General features: G+C 40.4%; 1 protein-coding gene across 1 annotated transcript; it reads right to left on the bottom strand.

The window, feature by feature from the left end:
- Nucleotides 1-6,489: 6,489 nt before the first annotated feature.
- On the bottom strand, nt 6,490-15,138 carry kcnj16a (potassium inwardly rectifying channel subfamily J member 16a). Its single transcript, XM_006793239.3, has 2 exons — nt 15,049-15,138; nt 6,490-7,756 (listed from the first exon to the last, which is right to left on the bottom strand). Exon 2 carries the CDS (start codon nt 7,744-7,746, stop codon nt 6,490-6,492), a length of 1,257 nt encoding a protein of 418 aa, XP_006793302.2. The 5' UTR covers nt 7,747-7,756; nt 15,049-15,138.
- Nucleotides 15,139-17,780: the final 2,642 nt, after the last annotated feature.

Genomic DNA, 17,780 nt, shown 5'->3' with positions numbered 1-17,780 from the left:
TATATTTATTTCTGTAGGAGTGATGAGTGCTGTGTTGTTTTGTTGTCCAGTATACTCTGGGTCCAATTTGCTGTCTTAAAGCGATTATACAGAGAGAGACTGACTGTTAGCCAAGCTACTGTTAGCCTCTGTGCTATAGCTGAGACTTGGTGGGGAGTGTTATGGTCTAGCTTCATTTAGCAGATGTTAGCAAGTCCTCTGTGTCCAAAAACAACTGTTAGCTGTATCTCACCTATTCTTTATAATGTATTTCATCTTTTAATAGTAGATTTATGTCTGTATCACACAGAATACATACATGGAAGCTGAAGGCATCATGACGGGGCTATATGTGACAAAGAAAATGCCCAGTTGGATACAAGTGTCTTCATTCAAGCGGTGTCGGTCCTCCCTGGTTCAGCTAGCACAGGCGTGTGGTCTGTTGTCCACCAGAGCTCAAACACATGTTTGAACATATTTTAGAAGGTGCAAACTCTAAAAAACTAAAAGCCATGGGAGCCAGCAGTCTTTAGTGTTAGGTTTAAGATAAAAATAGAGGTAATTAAATTAAAGTGACAATAAAGGCTGGCTATCTATCTAGCTAGCTAGCTAGCTAGCACCACCCATTTATTTGTTTTTGCTATGGAAATGGATGCAATGATTTATTACAGTGTGCAAGTATAAATGGAAATACAGTAAACAGAGTTTTCTACAAGCCTAATGAGATTGAAAGTCAACATTTGGTATGAGTAACTTCATTCTTCAACACAGTCTGAACTTACTGAGACGGCTTTCTGTTGGCAACAAAGCAGGAACAAATTGGTTCTTTGCTAAGTTGTCCTTTATGGGTATAACACTGGTTAAGCCCAGGGACATAAACAATACATAAACAACTTTGAAAGACTTTCAGAAAGCCTGGAAAACTATTGCCCAAGATCGCTTAACAAAATATAAAGAAATGAAGCGTGGCTCAAGATTTTTGCACAGTACTGTACGTACTTTCTTCTCATATACGTTTACTTTGACAGCGCTTTAGACTTTACCAACATTTTGTTGCTCTGAGGTGTTTGATTGATGCTGAGTAAATTAATATAAAATGTTGGATTTATTGAAGCCAAATATATTGATTTAATAAATCAAAACTACATCATTTAACTGACAAATGTGTGGCGGAGGGGACTGAAGTGTGGGTCCTCAGAGGACCGGGGAGTCACCCGCTGTCAGGGTGTGCTGCAGAAATGATATTCTGGGCTTTAGTTTTGTGCCTGATCAGTGTTTAAGTGGGAGAAACACTCAATTACTCACAAACAAATTTCCTTTTTTGACTCATTAATCCTTTAATAGTTGCTGCTGTTGTATTTTAAAAGCTATCAGCTGATTTAGAATCAAATTACACACATTTTCAAAGCACAAAGCCTTAAACTCAGACACATTTATCACACGGCAGCTGTTCTGTGATGGAGAGTAATACACATGTTTTATCTATTTCACTGTCATCTGTTAGTTTCACATCATTTTCACAGTAAGAGTCCAAACACTGGGTAAACATTAAGGGGGTAACTCACATTTGAGTCTTTTGCTCTCTTCCACAGGCCGTCTTTGTCCAGTCTTCTTCCCTTCATCCCCAGCCAGTTGTGGTTGGGGACGAGGGGCCTGATGCTGCCAGACATGCTCCCTCTTGGCCATATGTTCCAAAATTATAATATTTAATTGTTATGCTGATGACACCCAGCTCTACATTTCCTCCAAACCTAATTCATCCCTTCCACCTACCTTCCTCTCGAACTGCCTTATGGAGATTAGATCAGATCATTTACCCCACAGGTAAAGAGTTTGGGTGTCATACTTGACTGTACTCTCTCATTTCAGTCTCACATTAATTACATAACCCGCTCTGCATACTTTCACTTGCGTAACATTAACCGACTTCGTCCCTTCCTTACTCCCCATGCTTCTGCAATCTTTGTCCAGTCTTATTACTTCCTGGATCGATTATTGCAGCTCCCTCTTGTTTGCTCTCCCCAATAAGTCCACAAACTTCAGCTTCTTCAGAATTCTGCAGCTCGGGTCATAACTCGTACTCCCTTAAGAGACCATATTACCAATTCTTCAACAGCTTCACTGGTTGCCCGTAGAAGCCAGGATAAACTTTAAAATCTTAGTTCTCACGTTTAAGTGCATTCATAACCTTGACCCTCCTTATCTCTGTGATCTGCTTCATATCACCACAGTTTCCCGCTCTCTCAGATCTTCATCTACCACTCATCTTGTTGTTCCTTCTGCTCGTCTCATCACTGTGGGGCACAGAGCTTTCAGTCGCTCTGCTCCTCGGCTCTGGAGCTCACTTCCTTCCAACTTAAATAAGAGAAGGGAATCTATATTTGTTAAGTCACAGCTCAAAATCTACTTGTTTAAACTGGGTTACTCGCTTTAACACAGATCCTACTTGCTGTCAAATCTTGTTTATTTGTTTTTTTGTTTTTATTTGTTGTTGTTTTTGCATTTTAATTTATTTTAATCTACTTTTTTATTGATATCTTTTTCTCTTTGTAAGGTGACCTTGGGTTTTAGAAAGGCACCCTCAAATAAAATGCATTATTGTTATTATTATTAGAGGTTTCCTCCTGTAAAAAGGGAGTTTTTCCTTCCCACTGTCAGCAGAGTGCTAGCTCATAGGGGTTCGTCTGATTGTTGGGGTCTTTCTGTTTTCTCTGTATTATTGTAGGGTCCTTAGGCAAATGTTGTTGTGCTTTGTTGCTATACAGATATTAAAATAGATATTTTAAATTGACTCTCACATGTTTATAGAAGCAGAATGTCAACCAGTATTCAATTGATTTTGTTTGGTGTTTATTTCTGATATAATTTTCTGATGTAACCCTTCTGGGGGGCACGTGCCACCCCATTTGTAAAATCCTGGAAACACCTCTGCTCATATTACATGATTTAAGTTCTTTATATTTCTCAAAATTAATCTCCACTTACAGACTAGATTCCTCTATGTTCTCCTGCTTCTTTCTGCAGGTAGTAGCATAAAGTCTGCATTATTCATTATCGCCATAGGAAGATGGTGCACCTGTATACAACTCGAACTTATGAATGATGCATCACATCTTTATGGCGCTGCGGCATCTATACAGCGAGTGATGGGTGTGGCTGGAGTTGTCAGATGCTGCACAGCTGACACTTCAGAAAGTAATTATAGATGTTTTTAGGCCTCTGTCCAAGTTGTTCATGTTGCTCTTCACATTGACCAACTTCCGCACGCGCCGCTCGTCAGCAACACTACAAATTTACTTGGACTTTCTCTTGATGCTGAGAATTATAATTCTCTGTAGTCCCTCCTTTAAAACAAGAATGTGGCTTTCAAGGTACTCTGTGTATTGTGTCGACATCAAGGATCATTAAAAGCCATGAAATTAGTGACTCATTGGTTTCACTGTAGTAACAGTGTATGTTTAGCTATTCTAATAACAAGCCAATCAAATGTCCTTATGCAGTGAGGTCAGCGGTGATCATAAGGCAGAGAGGGTCAGACAGGCCTGTAAAAACTAAACTGTGGCCATCCTGGGGGCCTCTGTGGGATGACGCCGTTCATCTGAAAACAAACTTTGCTTCAGTTGCAGATGAGCTTCCAAATGTGAAGTCAGGCTTTATTTACAAGCAGCTGCCGCCAAAAGTTCTGTTTCATCATGAAGGGATCAGCGTGAAGTGTTACTGAAAGTTTGTGACGTTATTTCAGTTGTACTTGTTTTGTTTCAAGGGGAAAAAATCACTGCCTCTGTAAATAGATGTTTAAAAAGACCGGCCAGTGGGTGAATTCGGTCATCTGGACAATCCTGTGCTTTAGCTTGGGGAAGACTGTTCTTTTTTAGTGCACAATTCAAGCTCCATAGTGATATGGTTGGATGAGTATAGTGTGGAAGAACTTGACTGGCCCACACAGACCACAACCATATCAAACACCTTTGAGATGAATCAGCATGAAAACTGCAAGCCCGGCCCTTTTGTCCAACATCAGCATCTGACCTCAAGAATGTTCTTCTAAAAATCTGAGTGAAAATCTCCACGGTATCTTCAGAAAGCTTTCCAAGAAGAGCTGAAGAGCTCCGTGCAAGCTACAAACTGTCTGAAGACATCAGCAAACAAAAGCTGAAGAGTTACAGGTGAACGGTGCATCATCAGGCCCGCTGAGAGCATGCCCAGGCTGGTCGGATTAAGTTGCCTGACGGGAAGACGTTACCGTTAAAGCAACATGCAACATCACCATGTCCTGAACAACATCAAGCACTTGGAACTGACCAGTTTTACATACATGATGAAAAAGAATACATGTTTTTAATGGGCTTCTGCAGCGGTGCAAATCAAAGCCACAAAGCAGCGTGTGGGGCAGGAGCATCTGGTTATCGTTGTCTGTCTGGTTACTTCACATGAAAGTGACTTTCCCGATCAAAGCTTTTGTTCTCAGACACAAACCATGATCCATCTTAGGGATGATCATCAAAGTTGATACACAAACCATACATGTAAGCATCACTTTTTAAAATCTTTGACAATGGTAGCCTTTTTTAATTAGCATTTTTTTCAGATGTAACAAAAATGAAGAAAATTTGAAGCATTTTTGAGGCTCAAAATGTGGTTTTAGTGTCAGGGTTACAGTTGGGTTATGGTTAGGTTTAGGCTAAAGATTAGGGTTAGGCATTCATTTTTGATGGTTAGGGTAAGCGGCTAGGGAAGCATTATGTCAATTAATTAAGATATAAAAACGTTCGTTTGTGTGTGTGCAAGACAGAGAGAAAGATGGCTTGACGAGCAGGTTTTATTTAAAATGACTAAACAAAGATTCCTCCACCACAAACATAAAAGAACAGAACATATTCCCTGTGTGTTATATAAACTTTGACTTACATCATAATATGGGATGTTACTGTAGTCACCTGCATGACTTCAATTTATTTGCCATCAGCAACGCCAAGACTTTAAACTTTACATTAAATATTTGACCTCTTGAGTCAAAGTCATATAGCCTTCCCCTTTAGAGGCTGTTCTTGATTATCTCAGGCTCATAATTACTCATTTTTTAACCTTAAGGACACATACATATGATCATTTTTGCTTCATAAAAATTTCTCAGTGCAAGTTTTACAACTTTGTGTTTTTAACACAGAGTGACACCCGCTAAACCCAATCCAGTCAGCATGGTAATCAGTAATCACAGTTACGTGCTTGTGGTTATTGCAGCCTGGTTGTGTAGTCGAGCGTGGATGAACTCATCTCCAGTGTTTTTCAGATAAATGTTCTGATCCTGTGAACTCTAGTTTTAAGAACTGCACCTAATAAGCGGTAAAAATGTTGTACTAAACCAGATGCTCAGGTGCTGTACTATCAGTTTTATTTTGACAATAAGCCAAACGAGGGTTTGTGTTTACACTGCATTGTTGTGCCCGTGTTTAGACAGAAACGGTAAAAGTCATTAGTTCAAAAGTGGAAGATGTACATTTCATTCATGAAGTTTCTTTGCTGCTTATACAATTTTGGTCTCAGGGGGACTGAAGCGTATCCCCGCTGTTACTGAAAGTTCATCAGTCCATTGTCCTTTATTTTTCCAGCAAGAACCACCAATCAGCTCAGTTTTTATAACACCAAGAGGCCAATGACTCAAAATATGAATTTAAATGTTAAAGTAATACACACCCACACATCGTCTTTTATCTTCTGTAGGCTTGAAAAGTCGGTAAAATGAGTTATGAAGTTCCTTGGCCCAATAAATCCTTTGAGTTTCATTCGTCATTTTTAATCCCCTGACATCTGGGGCGATCACATGGGGGTGATCGTGGCTCAAGAGTTGGGAGTTCGCCTTGTAATCGGAAGGTTGCCGGGTCGAGCCCCGGCTTGGACAGTCTTGGTCGTTGTGTCCTTGGGCAAGACACTTCACCCGTTGCCTACTGGTGGTGGTCAGAGGGCCCGGTGGCGCCAGTGTCCGGCAGCCTCGCCTCTGTCAGTCCCAGGGTGGCTGTGGCTACAATGTAGCTGCCATCACCAGTGTGTGAATGGGTGGATGACTGGATGTGTAAAGCGCTTTGAGGTCCTTACGGACAAATACAGGCCATTTACCATCTTCCTGCAAAATATTAAAACAAATAAAATTAAGATGTACCAAGCCAGATGTGAGGTCTTACATTGGGAGGCCTCAACAAAAGTTAGAACAATGACCTCTGTCTGCTGACAGCACTGGGTATTTTAACTGTGTTATCTGCCACAAGGACCGTCCAGCTGCTTGTACATAAAGCAAAGGGTTTATCAAGCTTCTGTGAGGTTAGAACTTCAGAATCTGGATCTTCATACCGGCTATCACCTACTTTTGTAAAGTCAAGTGATATTCCCAAAAGCCTGTCTATATTTGAAACGATCAATTTCTCAAGCAATTATTTTTGCACAAGCTCAAACTTTGTCCCATCTTGAACACCATTGCAGGATTCTTTGATGAAATCGAATTTCACAGCTTTGCTTTCAATTTTCTTCACTTGTCTGATTATTTGGCTGAGTCAGAGTTTCTTGATCCTGACTATCGTCTGATTGAGATGGTGCAACACTTGGTATAGGTTGGCTGTCACTCACAAGTTCCACCTTTACCATCGGGGGTTTCAAATATTTATCACGGTGATCCTGAGATGGCGATTGTGAAGGGAGCCGTGGGGAAGAGCTGGGTGAATGTCGAGGTGAGTGTCGTGTGAGCTGCAGCTGCTTCTTCTCTTCAAACTCCTTAGCGCTAACCAGGGGGACGTGTATCTTTTCAGTGCGATGGAACAAGTTGTAATCCACCCTGTAGCTCTTCCTGCCGACTCTGATCATCTCCTGGAACAGCTGACCCCAGAGGATCTCGTTTGGAGTGTAAGAGGTTCGCGTCTGATGCAGAATGCCTGTGGAGTCATCTGTGTAGGTAAATGACACAACCAGTTCAAAGTCTGCTCTCTGCAGATCAGCATAAGTCATGGTGTACAGCGGGCTGCCAGGTTCAATCTTGTGATAGATGGTGGTTGGTGTGGCGAGGATGATGTCCTTCTGCTGGATCACCAAGTCTTCATAAGTCACATCAACTCTCCCAGTGGCGTGCATCGTACTGCGGACTATCTGGGCGGTAGCTGTCCCCTCCACCAAGTGGTACCTGCGGAAGTCCCCAACTCTCCAGGACAGATAAATGTACCCATTACGAAGGTTGATGACAGCACGGTTGCTGAAGCCCACCGTCTGCGCCCTCTTTCTGGCCGAGGCCATTTTGGCAACAGCAATTCCAATGACGAACGTATCAATGAAGCAGCTCATGACGTCTTGTATGGTGACGATGATGATGGCATGCATGCAGTTCTCAGACATTCCTCTGAATCCGTAACCAATGGTGGTCTGAGTTTCGAGCGAGAAGAGGAAAGCGGCCGTGAAGCTGCGGACTTCAAACACGCAGGGTTCAGTGTTGGGATCCTTGATGTCTCCATTAGCGAGAGCGATGACCCAGAAGAGGATCCCAAAAAAGAGCCAGGACAGAATGTAAGAGAGAGCAAAGATCAGAAACATCACCCTCCATCTGATCTCCACCAAGGTGGTAAAGATGTCGGTCACAAAGAGCAGCCTCTCCTCAGGAACGTGGCGCAACATGATGTTAGAGCTGCCTTCTTTACGTACATAGCGGTATTTGTTGGGTCGGGGTCCATTTTCGGTCTTCATGGGGATTTCATCAGTGCGGCTCACAGATGTATACTGTCTGTGATGCATCTTCCAGAGGCTGCAGGGAACATATCAAAGATATCATATGCAAACAGGCAAAAACAATGACAAAGACAATAACAGATCATTCTTTGATGTTGCAAGGTGGTTACTACCATGACTAGAAGGTTCCTGGTTTGAACTTCTGCTCGGTTTAATTGGTGAGTCTAAATATCTTTAGGAGTTCCCCATGGACTGCCTGAGATCTATCCCACCTTATGTCCAAAGTCAGCTTGGAGAGTCTTTGTAAGGGATAAGCAGTTATATGGAACGATGGATATTCTGATATTGTCATTGAATAACCACTTAAGTATTTTTTAAAGGAAATATCCAACCATAAACCAACATTTGCATTATGGTTTTAAAATAGGAGAACATGTTGCTTTCCCTGCTCTTACCTTACTTTAAACAGTATATTTGAATTTTTTGGCCTGTTGGGCGGATAAAACAGGATATTTGTGCAAATCAACTGTCTTCAGGATGTTTTTCTTTGGATTCATCTTGAAAATAGCAAAAAAATTAAATTAAATGATAATAAAAATCATTTGTTTGGGGTTTTTTTTAAGCTAGAAAGGCTGGATGTGTCATGGTCTGTGGGAGTACCTGGAGGGGTTTTCCTTCTGTGGCTGCTGAGCCATCCCTTGGGGGCGGAGACTTCAGTGCTTCACCTGAGCCTCATCTGCGAGCAATCAGCGGGAGACCTACTTAAGCTGACTCAACTGGCTCCTCCTCGTCAGTTTGTTCTACTCTTCTCGGTGGTAAATGACGTTTACCCTTCGTGGTGGTCCTCGTGCAAGTTATCTCTTGGAGTAATTTCTGTCTTCCCTTCATTCAGCGGAGTTCCAACCCTGGCTTCACCTTACTTCGACAGTCTCTGTCTCCCAGCCTGCTCACCGCCAGCCCTCTGACCTCCACGCTTCAGCTTGAGACCCTCCAGACGCTTTCCACGGACCTATCTCCCCTCCCCTCAGTGATACTAACCCGGACTGGCACAGTAAGGCAAACAACTAACTAACTACCTCTCCCTCTGTTACAGAATATTCCCCCGGCTCTCTGAACTCTTCCCCATTCCTGCAACTAGCCTTATTGGGCCTCCCTCGTTACTTTAGGTCACTGTTCCAAATAAATATCACTGTAAAGCTCTCCTCGCCTGTGTTTATCTGCGTTTTTGGGTCCAAACCTTTCAGTTCATGACAGGATGGATAATCGTATCTCCCAGATCTTTAGAATTTACCTCCTAACTAACTTTGAATCAGTTCCTGACAAGAGTGTTAAAATCAACAGCTTTCTATAGTTTGCCACTTTGGACTGAGAGCTGTGCAGTTGGTGTTGTAGTTAAATTGACCCAAAACCTGAGTGAAGGTCATTAGAGTAATGCAGGTCATGACAATTGGAGCCAACAGACAGACAGGCAAGTCTGCAGCCGGCGTCTGATGTCTGACCTAAATCAGGAGTCCAAAAATTGTGACATGAAAATGCACATTTTTGTTAAGGCTCTAATTAGACTTCTGCACATGCACCTGAAATATCCTTATTTATATTCAGCTCCATATCCATGTTCAAACTGCCTCAGGAGAGTAGCAAAGTGCTAGATAAGAGTCGATCCATTTACCATTACCATTCATAAAGACAAACTGAATTAATTTTGACTCTACTGTTAATTAGCTATTGAGTGTTTTGGTGTCACGATTAATTTCGGACAAGAAGCAGAGATGTGATATACATAAATCTGTTTAATTATTTAACATCCTCATCTGGAACATCCCAAAGGGCTTTTCCAAAGAGCTTTTTACTGTGAGAGTAAAACGCCCGCCCTCTTCCATTTTCCACTTTCTCTCTTTCCAGACTCTGATGCTGGAGGAATCAATTAAGAGTGGAGGTCTCCCTGTATTGAAACATCAGTTGGTAATCTCCAAGGTTATGTCATTTGTGTGGTATTTTATAATTTTGTCTTCATTGTAGATTTGTTCTGAAGGTGTATTTTTAGGCAGCAATATGGGAATGTTTACCATGAATGATCCCACTTTTCCTGCTATTTGTGTTAATATGTTTAATCCTAATGGGGCAGTTGCCTGGAGATACAAAACTCACTGCAACAGTGCTTGCTCGAGCTGCCACTTCTTTTAGCTTCTTACTTAGTTTTTGTTTAATAAGCCATTGCTAAGGTGATGGCATTCATGCACCTTCAGGCAGTAGTGGAATAAATCCATTAAAGGCTCGTCTATTACGGTAATCATCATTAGACGATTAAAAGCTTTGAAAATGCATCAAACAGAAGATTTCATGTGACTTGTGCTGTAAAAACAGTTTTATCTTGTTTTATGCCACAGATTGATGTCTTTTGCACATATTTCCATGCAGAGTTTTGCTGCTGTCCAAAATCAATGGCCCAGGATCCTTTTTTTTTTTTTTTTTCTGGGTGGAGGTCAAAGTACTGTCAGAGGGCCAATAAAGGAAACACCACTGCATTGAACTGGTCAAAGTTAGCAGGGGAAAAATGAATGTGGAAACTGGAATAGTGTCACGGTGCGATCACGGGCAGAAGAAGGATCAATCACAGCCAAACCACTGAGAGCATCCTCTACGCCCAAAACAAATGGGTTTTGAATCACCGCTATCTGACTGAGTGAACCGGGCTCCAGTCACAGACTCCACTTTCTTCTGGCCACAGTGAACATCCCCACTGCCAGAGCATGGAGCTCGCTCCATGAGGTCATAGAAACAACGTCCTGTTAGCTTCCCATAATCCCTTCCTAAATACCCTGATAATACAAAAGGAGAAAAGTGCAGCTTCCTACTGGAAAGTAACTGACACTGAGTTACTGTTGCGTTTGCAGGTTATCAATTTGAAATCGAACTTTTAGTTCTCATGTTTTTCAGAACACTAGAAAAGTGAAGGCAGTCATTGAACGTTCATTAAGATGTGCCAAATGATTCATGTATTTGATACTTTTCTTTAGTCGTATAGATTTAAGCTTCCAACAAATACTCAGTTTACATAAAACAAAGTGAAAACCACATTCGTTACTCAACACTGGTCATTTCAGACTCACAGGTACAGAAGTCAGTACCAAGATATGTAAAACAATTTCAATGACTGAATAGCTGGACTGCTAAGATATTTATTAGATATTTGTAGTGTTCAAATGAATAAATCCGACTTTAATTAATCGTGCTGCTTTTTTCTTTTAGCAGCTCCAAGTCTGTCAAACTTCTCAGTGATTCTCTGCAAGATCTCAGCATTTTCCCTGAAGAATGTCCACTCTAAGGACTAGTAGCATTCATGGGCTTCAGTTTTTGCTCTCGATCTGCATGATACACATTATTAGGTATACACCAAATTAAGTTGAAGGATGCCTCAGTGGTTATCACTGTTACATCACACCAAAAAAGATTCAGGGTTTGAATTCAGTGCCCAACGTGCTCCTTTCTGTGTGGACATTTTGGGTGCAGCACCATATGCTACTAAATCTACAGTAACTAACTGCCAACTGATTGTGGAGTACACATTCTTTTGTTGTTGGGATTCAAGATCCTTTATTTGTCACATGCATAGTTATACGAGTACAACACGCAGTGAAATGTATCCTGACACGCTCCTCGACTGTGCAAAAAGGGAGAGAACATTATATACATTTAGTGAATATATACAGGGGGACATTATGTGTAGTAAGTAGCATCATATGCACTGGGCGCGTCACTGACCGGTCTCTAGGCATGCATCACCGGGGTTTAGCAATAAGTGACTGCCAGCAACAACTCGCTAACTGTTTGGGAAATACCGCTTTGTCTCTTGTGGCCTGTGATTGGTGGGCGATTGACTGCCAGTCTCAAGGTCTGTGTGACATGACCTTAGATTAACTGATTGGCTGAAAGTATGAATGAGTGTCTTTGTGTTAATTCTGTGATAGACTAGTGACCTGTCTAGGGTGTACCCCACCAAATCCCTGCATTGGTTATGCAATTAAAAAAAATAATGGACATTATGGTGCATATTAATCCTGGCACAAGAAAGGTAACGTGTGTATGTTAGTTATGCTGCAATAGGCCTGGGCTGCTGAGCATTTCCTGTTCACTCACATATTTTTATTCCCCTTTGCATTTAACCATCAGTTATTCTCAATATCAATATCAATATATCTCTCCCACCCCTCAGCCCATCCTGCTGAAAGGGAGTTTTTCCTTCCCACTGTCAGTAACTAATTACTGATTACTTCCCCAAAAAAGTAATCCCGTTACTTTACTGATTACTTATTTTCAAAAGTAATTAATTACTTAGTTACTTTTTAAAAACACGATTTACAACCTGAATAGGTGATAAAGTGATAGATCTTTCAGCCCAATTCTACTTTTTCTGCATAATCCATCATATAAAATGTAATCAAATGGAAAAGTCTCTTTTTAAAACTTGTTTTATTAGTTTTAATCTTTTAACTTTATGCATCAAGCAAAAATTTAATTATCTGCAACATTCTGACTGGAAGAAATTAGTTTAACATTTAAACCTATTTTCTGCACATTCCAGCACATAAAATATTTTTTGTGTGTTTACACTCAGTCTTTCAAATAGATGCAAGTAAAACACAGCAGAAAATAAATAAAGTCAAAGACTAGCAGTCCTGTTGCTCTATTTTCACCTGTAAAGCAGGAGTGGGGTAGGCGGAGGTTTACCCTGGTGCAGGTGTGCAGCGGTCAGTGGAAGAATCCGCGAGTTTCTCTGTGAGTTTCCCATTACGTCGTAGCTACTCGGTGCTTGCTCTGAAGTTTAGGGGTTTTTTTCGCTGTAAAAAGAAGTTTTCTTCCCACGCACAACGGACACTAATGTTTTTGTCACTTTTTATGGAATCAAACTCAAAGTAAGGTCAGTACTTCCACGCTTTAAACGCTGCACGCTCATACTCTCTCTGCACTCGATATATGATCCATTGTTGATCTGCACACAGCTGTTGTCACGAACGTCGCACTCGCTTACGTCACTGTCATGAGACATTCTCGCAAAAAAAAATCAGTTTTAGTAACGCAGTAACGCAGCGTTCCTACGGGAAAGTGACGGTAATCTAATTACCGTTTTTGCAATAGTAATCCCTTACTTTACTCTTTACTTGGAAAAAAGTAATCGGATTACAGTAACGCGTTACAAGTAACGCGTTACTGCCCATCTCTGGTCGCAAAACTGTTCTCATACAATCACCCGATTGTTGCGGTTTTCCCTGTATTATTATACAATCTTCATCTTACAATAAAAAATGCTTTACGGTGACTGTTGCTCTGATTTGGTGCAGTGTAAATAAAGCTGATTTGAATTTAAAATTTCAGAAAAAATTTTAATTAAAACGAACATGGTAAACATCTTGTTGGCCACGTACACAAATTGGGAAAATGCACATTAGATTTAGGTAATGTACATCTGCACAAGTTTTGCAGCTACTGTTAAGAAATATTTTTCCTTCTCCTTCAGTCTAGACACCAGGACACGATGAAAACAAATCTAACAACGAACATTAAATGGAGTCATTAAAACTGGTCTTTAAGAGTAACACAAGCAGACAAGTTAAATTAAGATACTTTCATCTTGTTTCATGCGGTCAGCTAATAAACATAATCACTGCATTATTAATTTGACATTTCTTAAGGTGATGTAAATGTTGTCAGAGTGAATTTGATCATAACAGGAAGTGGAATGTCAGGCTATGAAAAGACCTTTTAATCAGGGCCCAACGTGTTTTTAAATGTTTCAAGATACTAAGAAAAAAAACCTGTTGCAGTCATGCGATGAATATACTGTACTGTAATCTGAGACCGCTTTGTTTCTCTAGGAAATGATAGACAGTCGTCGGAATATTCTTAGCAGCGACTACAGCGGCATTCAGACAGGCCTCGCAGGTCCCTGTGTTGACTCATGAGGTTGGGCTGTTTTCACCACAACCACTTTGCTTAATTCTGTGTTCTGTGTACAAAACACAGCATCACACAGAACAACCAAAACACATCCTGCCCTTTGGCATGACGTTCCCACTGCACTCAGAGCTGTGATACTTCATGTTCCTGAGGTTTATGTCATTATCTTTGCAAACATTTTTGATAGCATCCTTTTGTGTTCTAAATTTAGCCTAAATGTCTAGGAATCAAAGGATGAACTCTGGAAACAACTTGGGCAATTGGCTTGTTTCCTTTCTTGCTCGGGGCACTTACAACTCCATTACATGCTCACTTACTGCAAATGACACTGTGCCACCCATTTGCGGTTCGCTGAAACAGAACAGTGTATACGGGTGGCTAGCTCGACTCTACCCCGGAGCTTTGTGCCACCTCTAGTGACCTTCAAAGCCTCCAATCTTTTGGGAATATTTCCAGCTCCCTTTAGACTTACATTCAGTTGTCATTGAGCCTGGCTGCAGGAGGTTTAGTGCCTGAAGTTTTTAAATGCACAATAAAGGATGTTGGTCATTTTTAGCCCACTCCTGAAGGTTAATGGTTTATTCACGCTTCAAATACCACATGAACGAAACACGTGTTTGGATTTGTGTTCGCTTCATTGAAGATAGTTCTTCATATTTCTACTAATTTTAGTTTCTACCATCCTATTACAGTGTCATTGTTCAGGACTTATATTTTTTTTTAATTGTAGACCTCAGTAATTTAATTTAAATGTGTTGTGTGACTTTTAAATTTTGCTACAACTGCACGATCTTTCTCCATAACCGGCATGACCTTTGCAGTCTGCATCCTTGCTTGTTTGAATGTTCAATAGACACATATTTATGAAACAGTCAGTGCTGCTGTGATGAGCCGTGCCACCTCTTACATTCACCTCATCTCTTTACTTTTGAAATTAATTTCCTGCATCGCTTAAAACACACGTGACGTTTAAAGTAACCCTCCAGGCAAAATCAGATTTCATTGTGAAACACGAGTACAAGCATTGCTTATCACCTTGACCACATCTCGTCGTGTACTTTGTTTTTCTTAAACAGCCAGGCGTCGTGTTCCTGCGCCTACTGAAGCTCAGATTACCAATTGTTCTGCGTACTTCTTGCAGTAGAAGTTATTCATCTCATTATAAGAGCCTCAGGCAACCAATAGGTAACACCAGTGCTTATATAGTATACAGTAAAGAATTAGCTAAATGGGCAAAGACGTTTTACCATTTTTATCTAGTAGATTAAAATTATTTCTTTTATTCTTTGAAGTCTCTAAATCCATATTTAATGTCAGTTCCATCAGGCCTGCAGATCAGTTTGACACTCTGACACTGAAATTTCTGATTAGCAAAACGGTAAAAATATAAAGACTTGACAGATCAGTTCTTACCTTTCTGTAAAGTTAAATGCTGATCCGAGTGCAGGACTGTCTGTACCTGGGTTGAGAGGTTCTCCGAGCAGCCACCTGCTGGAATGAACCAGCCCACTCGCCACTGTAAAAAACAAAGATTAACACCTCCCTTTAGCATCTTGTGATGTCACACAGGCAGGTGAGCATTTGTAATTTTGAAGGTGTGTCTGTGCAGAGTAAGGAGGGCAGGAGTGCGTACATGTAGATACAACTTGGGTTTTGCACATGTTTCTGTTTTGCATGTCCAGATCAGTTAATGCAATGCTTACAGCTGAGTGCAAAAGTCTTGAGCCACACCTTATTCCTTTCCTTTAATAACACTAAAGTCCAAGCTCTGGAGATTGTTTCAGTTATTGGCATATTAAAAGAATAAGTCTGATAATCAGATGCTTTCCAGATGATATTGCATGGTGGATCACAATATCACACTTCTCTGCTCATTGTTCCGTTAGTTTTTGACGACGTCTCCAACACCACTGACTGAAATGCACCCCAAACCATGACAGAGCCTCCACCGTGTTTCACAAATGCTGTTGGACCTCTCTCCTCCATACATGTTGATGATGACTTGAAACAGAAATTAAAAATTTGGATCCATCAGACCTGTTGAATCAGTTTAGAGAGCATTTCTGACGAGGCTTTAGTGAACATTAGAGGGTTCAATTTAAGGGTCAGATATTCAGGTCTCTCAGGTTTTTGAAGAACGTGATTTTTTTGGTATTGTTCATCTGCTGTAGATGGTACTTTCGCAGCAAAAAAAATTTCTGGCACAACTTCACCTGCTTCCAAGGTGCATGGAGAGGATAAAAGAATTCACAAAGCAGGAACTCCGGCAACACTTGAGGAAGAAAAACAACTTTAATAATAGACCAACGCGTTTCGGCTTGTGGCCTTCATCAGGGTCATAGTAAAACATTGTAAAAATTGCTTAAATACAAGACAGGAAACAGGAAAAAAATTCAAATTAACCAGTCAAAACTTCATAGATAGGTCAGCTGACATATAATAGGTAGGTATTGGTTAATTGGCTAAGTCACGCCCAAGTAAATACCGGACTAGATCATTACTGATGAGGGGGGGGGGGGGGGGGTGACATAACCCCCATATGTCTGAAAATAACACATGCATGAAATGCATAAGGAGGAAGCTATAAATATACACAGGTTTAAAAAGGGAAAAAAAACCACAATTGTTAAAAGATCCTTATTTATGTCTCTAAAATGTAAAATATCTAAAATTTAGAGTTGAATTGTAGACTTAAGATGCTGTAGATGGTACTTTCTACATAACTAAACATTAACATTTTATATCTGTCTAAAGAAAATATTTTTTAGTTTCACACATTCTAAGACAATTTAGAAGAATTTGTAAATATATATATATATATATATATATATATATATATATATATATATATATATATATATATATATATATATATATATATATATATATATATATATATATATATATATATATATATATATATATATATATATATATATATATATATATATATATATATATAGTAAGATTAGTGCTTGAGTAACCTTGATATGCATCTGCAAGCTGCTTTGCAACCCAAGTGCACTCTGTGTCTGACTTAATCAAAGTCATGTCTGTTCTCATTGATGCCTGCTCCGTTCTGGAGGTTTTGTTGCTCCGGGCCACTGGGAAGTCAGACTATAGCCGTGCTGTTAGATACATCATAAATAAATGCAACACATCAGTGTTCTTTTGACTACATGTAAATACATTTCTGTTTTGCATCTGGAAAGGTTTTGGTTACAAATTTTATGAGACTGATTCAGCAAGTGTGAACGGAGAAAATGCAGAACAGTAAAAACGTAGTCCCAATGTGTTATGGGATTAGCTGTGAATTATAGGACTTGAACAGGAGGCTCAAAAAATAGTGAATAATAACAAGGCCGGAGCGGTCACACTGAGAATGTTACAGGTAAGAGTGTGAAGGAGCACATGCATGAACATCTGCTGGTAACAACACCAGCAGAAACGTCATCTTTACAATCTCAAAAAGCTCCCAGGCTTTCGATTTCACCGCTCGTCATACATTTATGTCGTTATTATGCTTCAGGTGGAGTGTCTGTCTGAGTGACGGCATGGGACCTCTACCTGTGAGGTTTGATGTTTCCTCGCAACTTTCCTTAGTTGACGAGGAATCGGTTTATTTGGTGTCAGCCTGTGAATCAGTCCTTCTCTTCGGCCTTTGGCTGTGCACGAAAAAGAAAACAACGTTTAGCTCATCCGCCTGCGTTCACAACAACGAGTTAACAACTGGTGAACTCTGTGCTTTCTTGTGCCTCTCTTTTTGAAAGGTCTAGTCTAAATTCCCTTATTCCCAGCGCTCAACTCAAACATCTAATCTCTTACTTAATAACTGCTCTGCTATTTCAGTCTTTGTCCAGGACCTAAAGCACGACTCAGGTTTCAAACACTGAATTCTTTTGCCTGTAAGCTTGTGTGTGGTGGTGGAGAAAGCATAAATCTTACTTTGATAGTACATGCAATCCTTTTCACATAGCTACAAACAAATCTGGGACTATGGAAATTAGAGCCTGCTGTTAGGTCAATAACCCCCTTAAGTGTTTATTATAAATAGTGGCAAGTAGATACCACGAATGGCTGAAAGACTGACTTGTGCCTTTAAGTATACCTGTCATTACAGCTAGCCTCGTGCTCTGTGCAGACGG

This window comes from Neolamprologus brichardi, chromosome 8 (genome assembly GCF_056152115.1).
Source record: "Neolamprologus brichardi isolate AB-2024 chromosome 8, ASM5615211v1, whole genome shotgun sequence".
Lineage (NCBI taxonomy): Eukaryota > Metazoa > Chordata > Actinopteri > Cichliformes > Cichlidae > Neolamprologus > Neolamprologus brichardi.
This window is presented reverse-complemented; position numbering and strand designations above follow the sequence as displayed.

Excerpts from the sequence above, each read along its gene's own strand:
- kcnj16a (XM_006793239.3), bottom strand. The coding sequence starts at position 7,746 with ATGCATCACAGACAGTATACATCTGTGAGCCGCACTGATGAAATCCCC.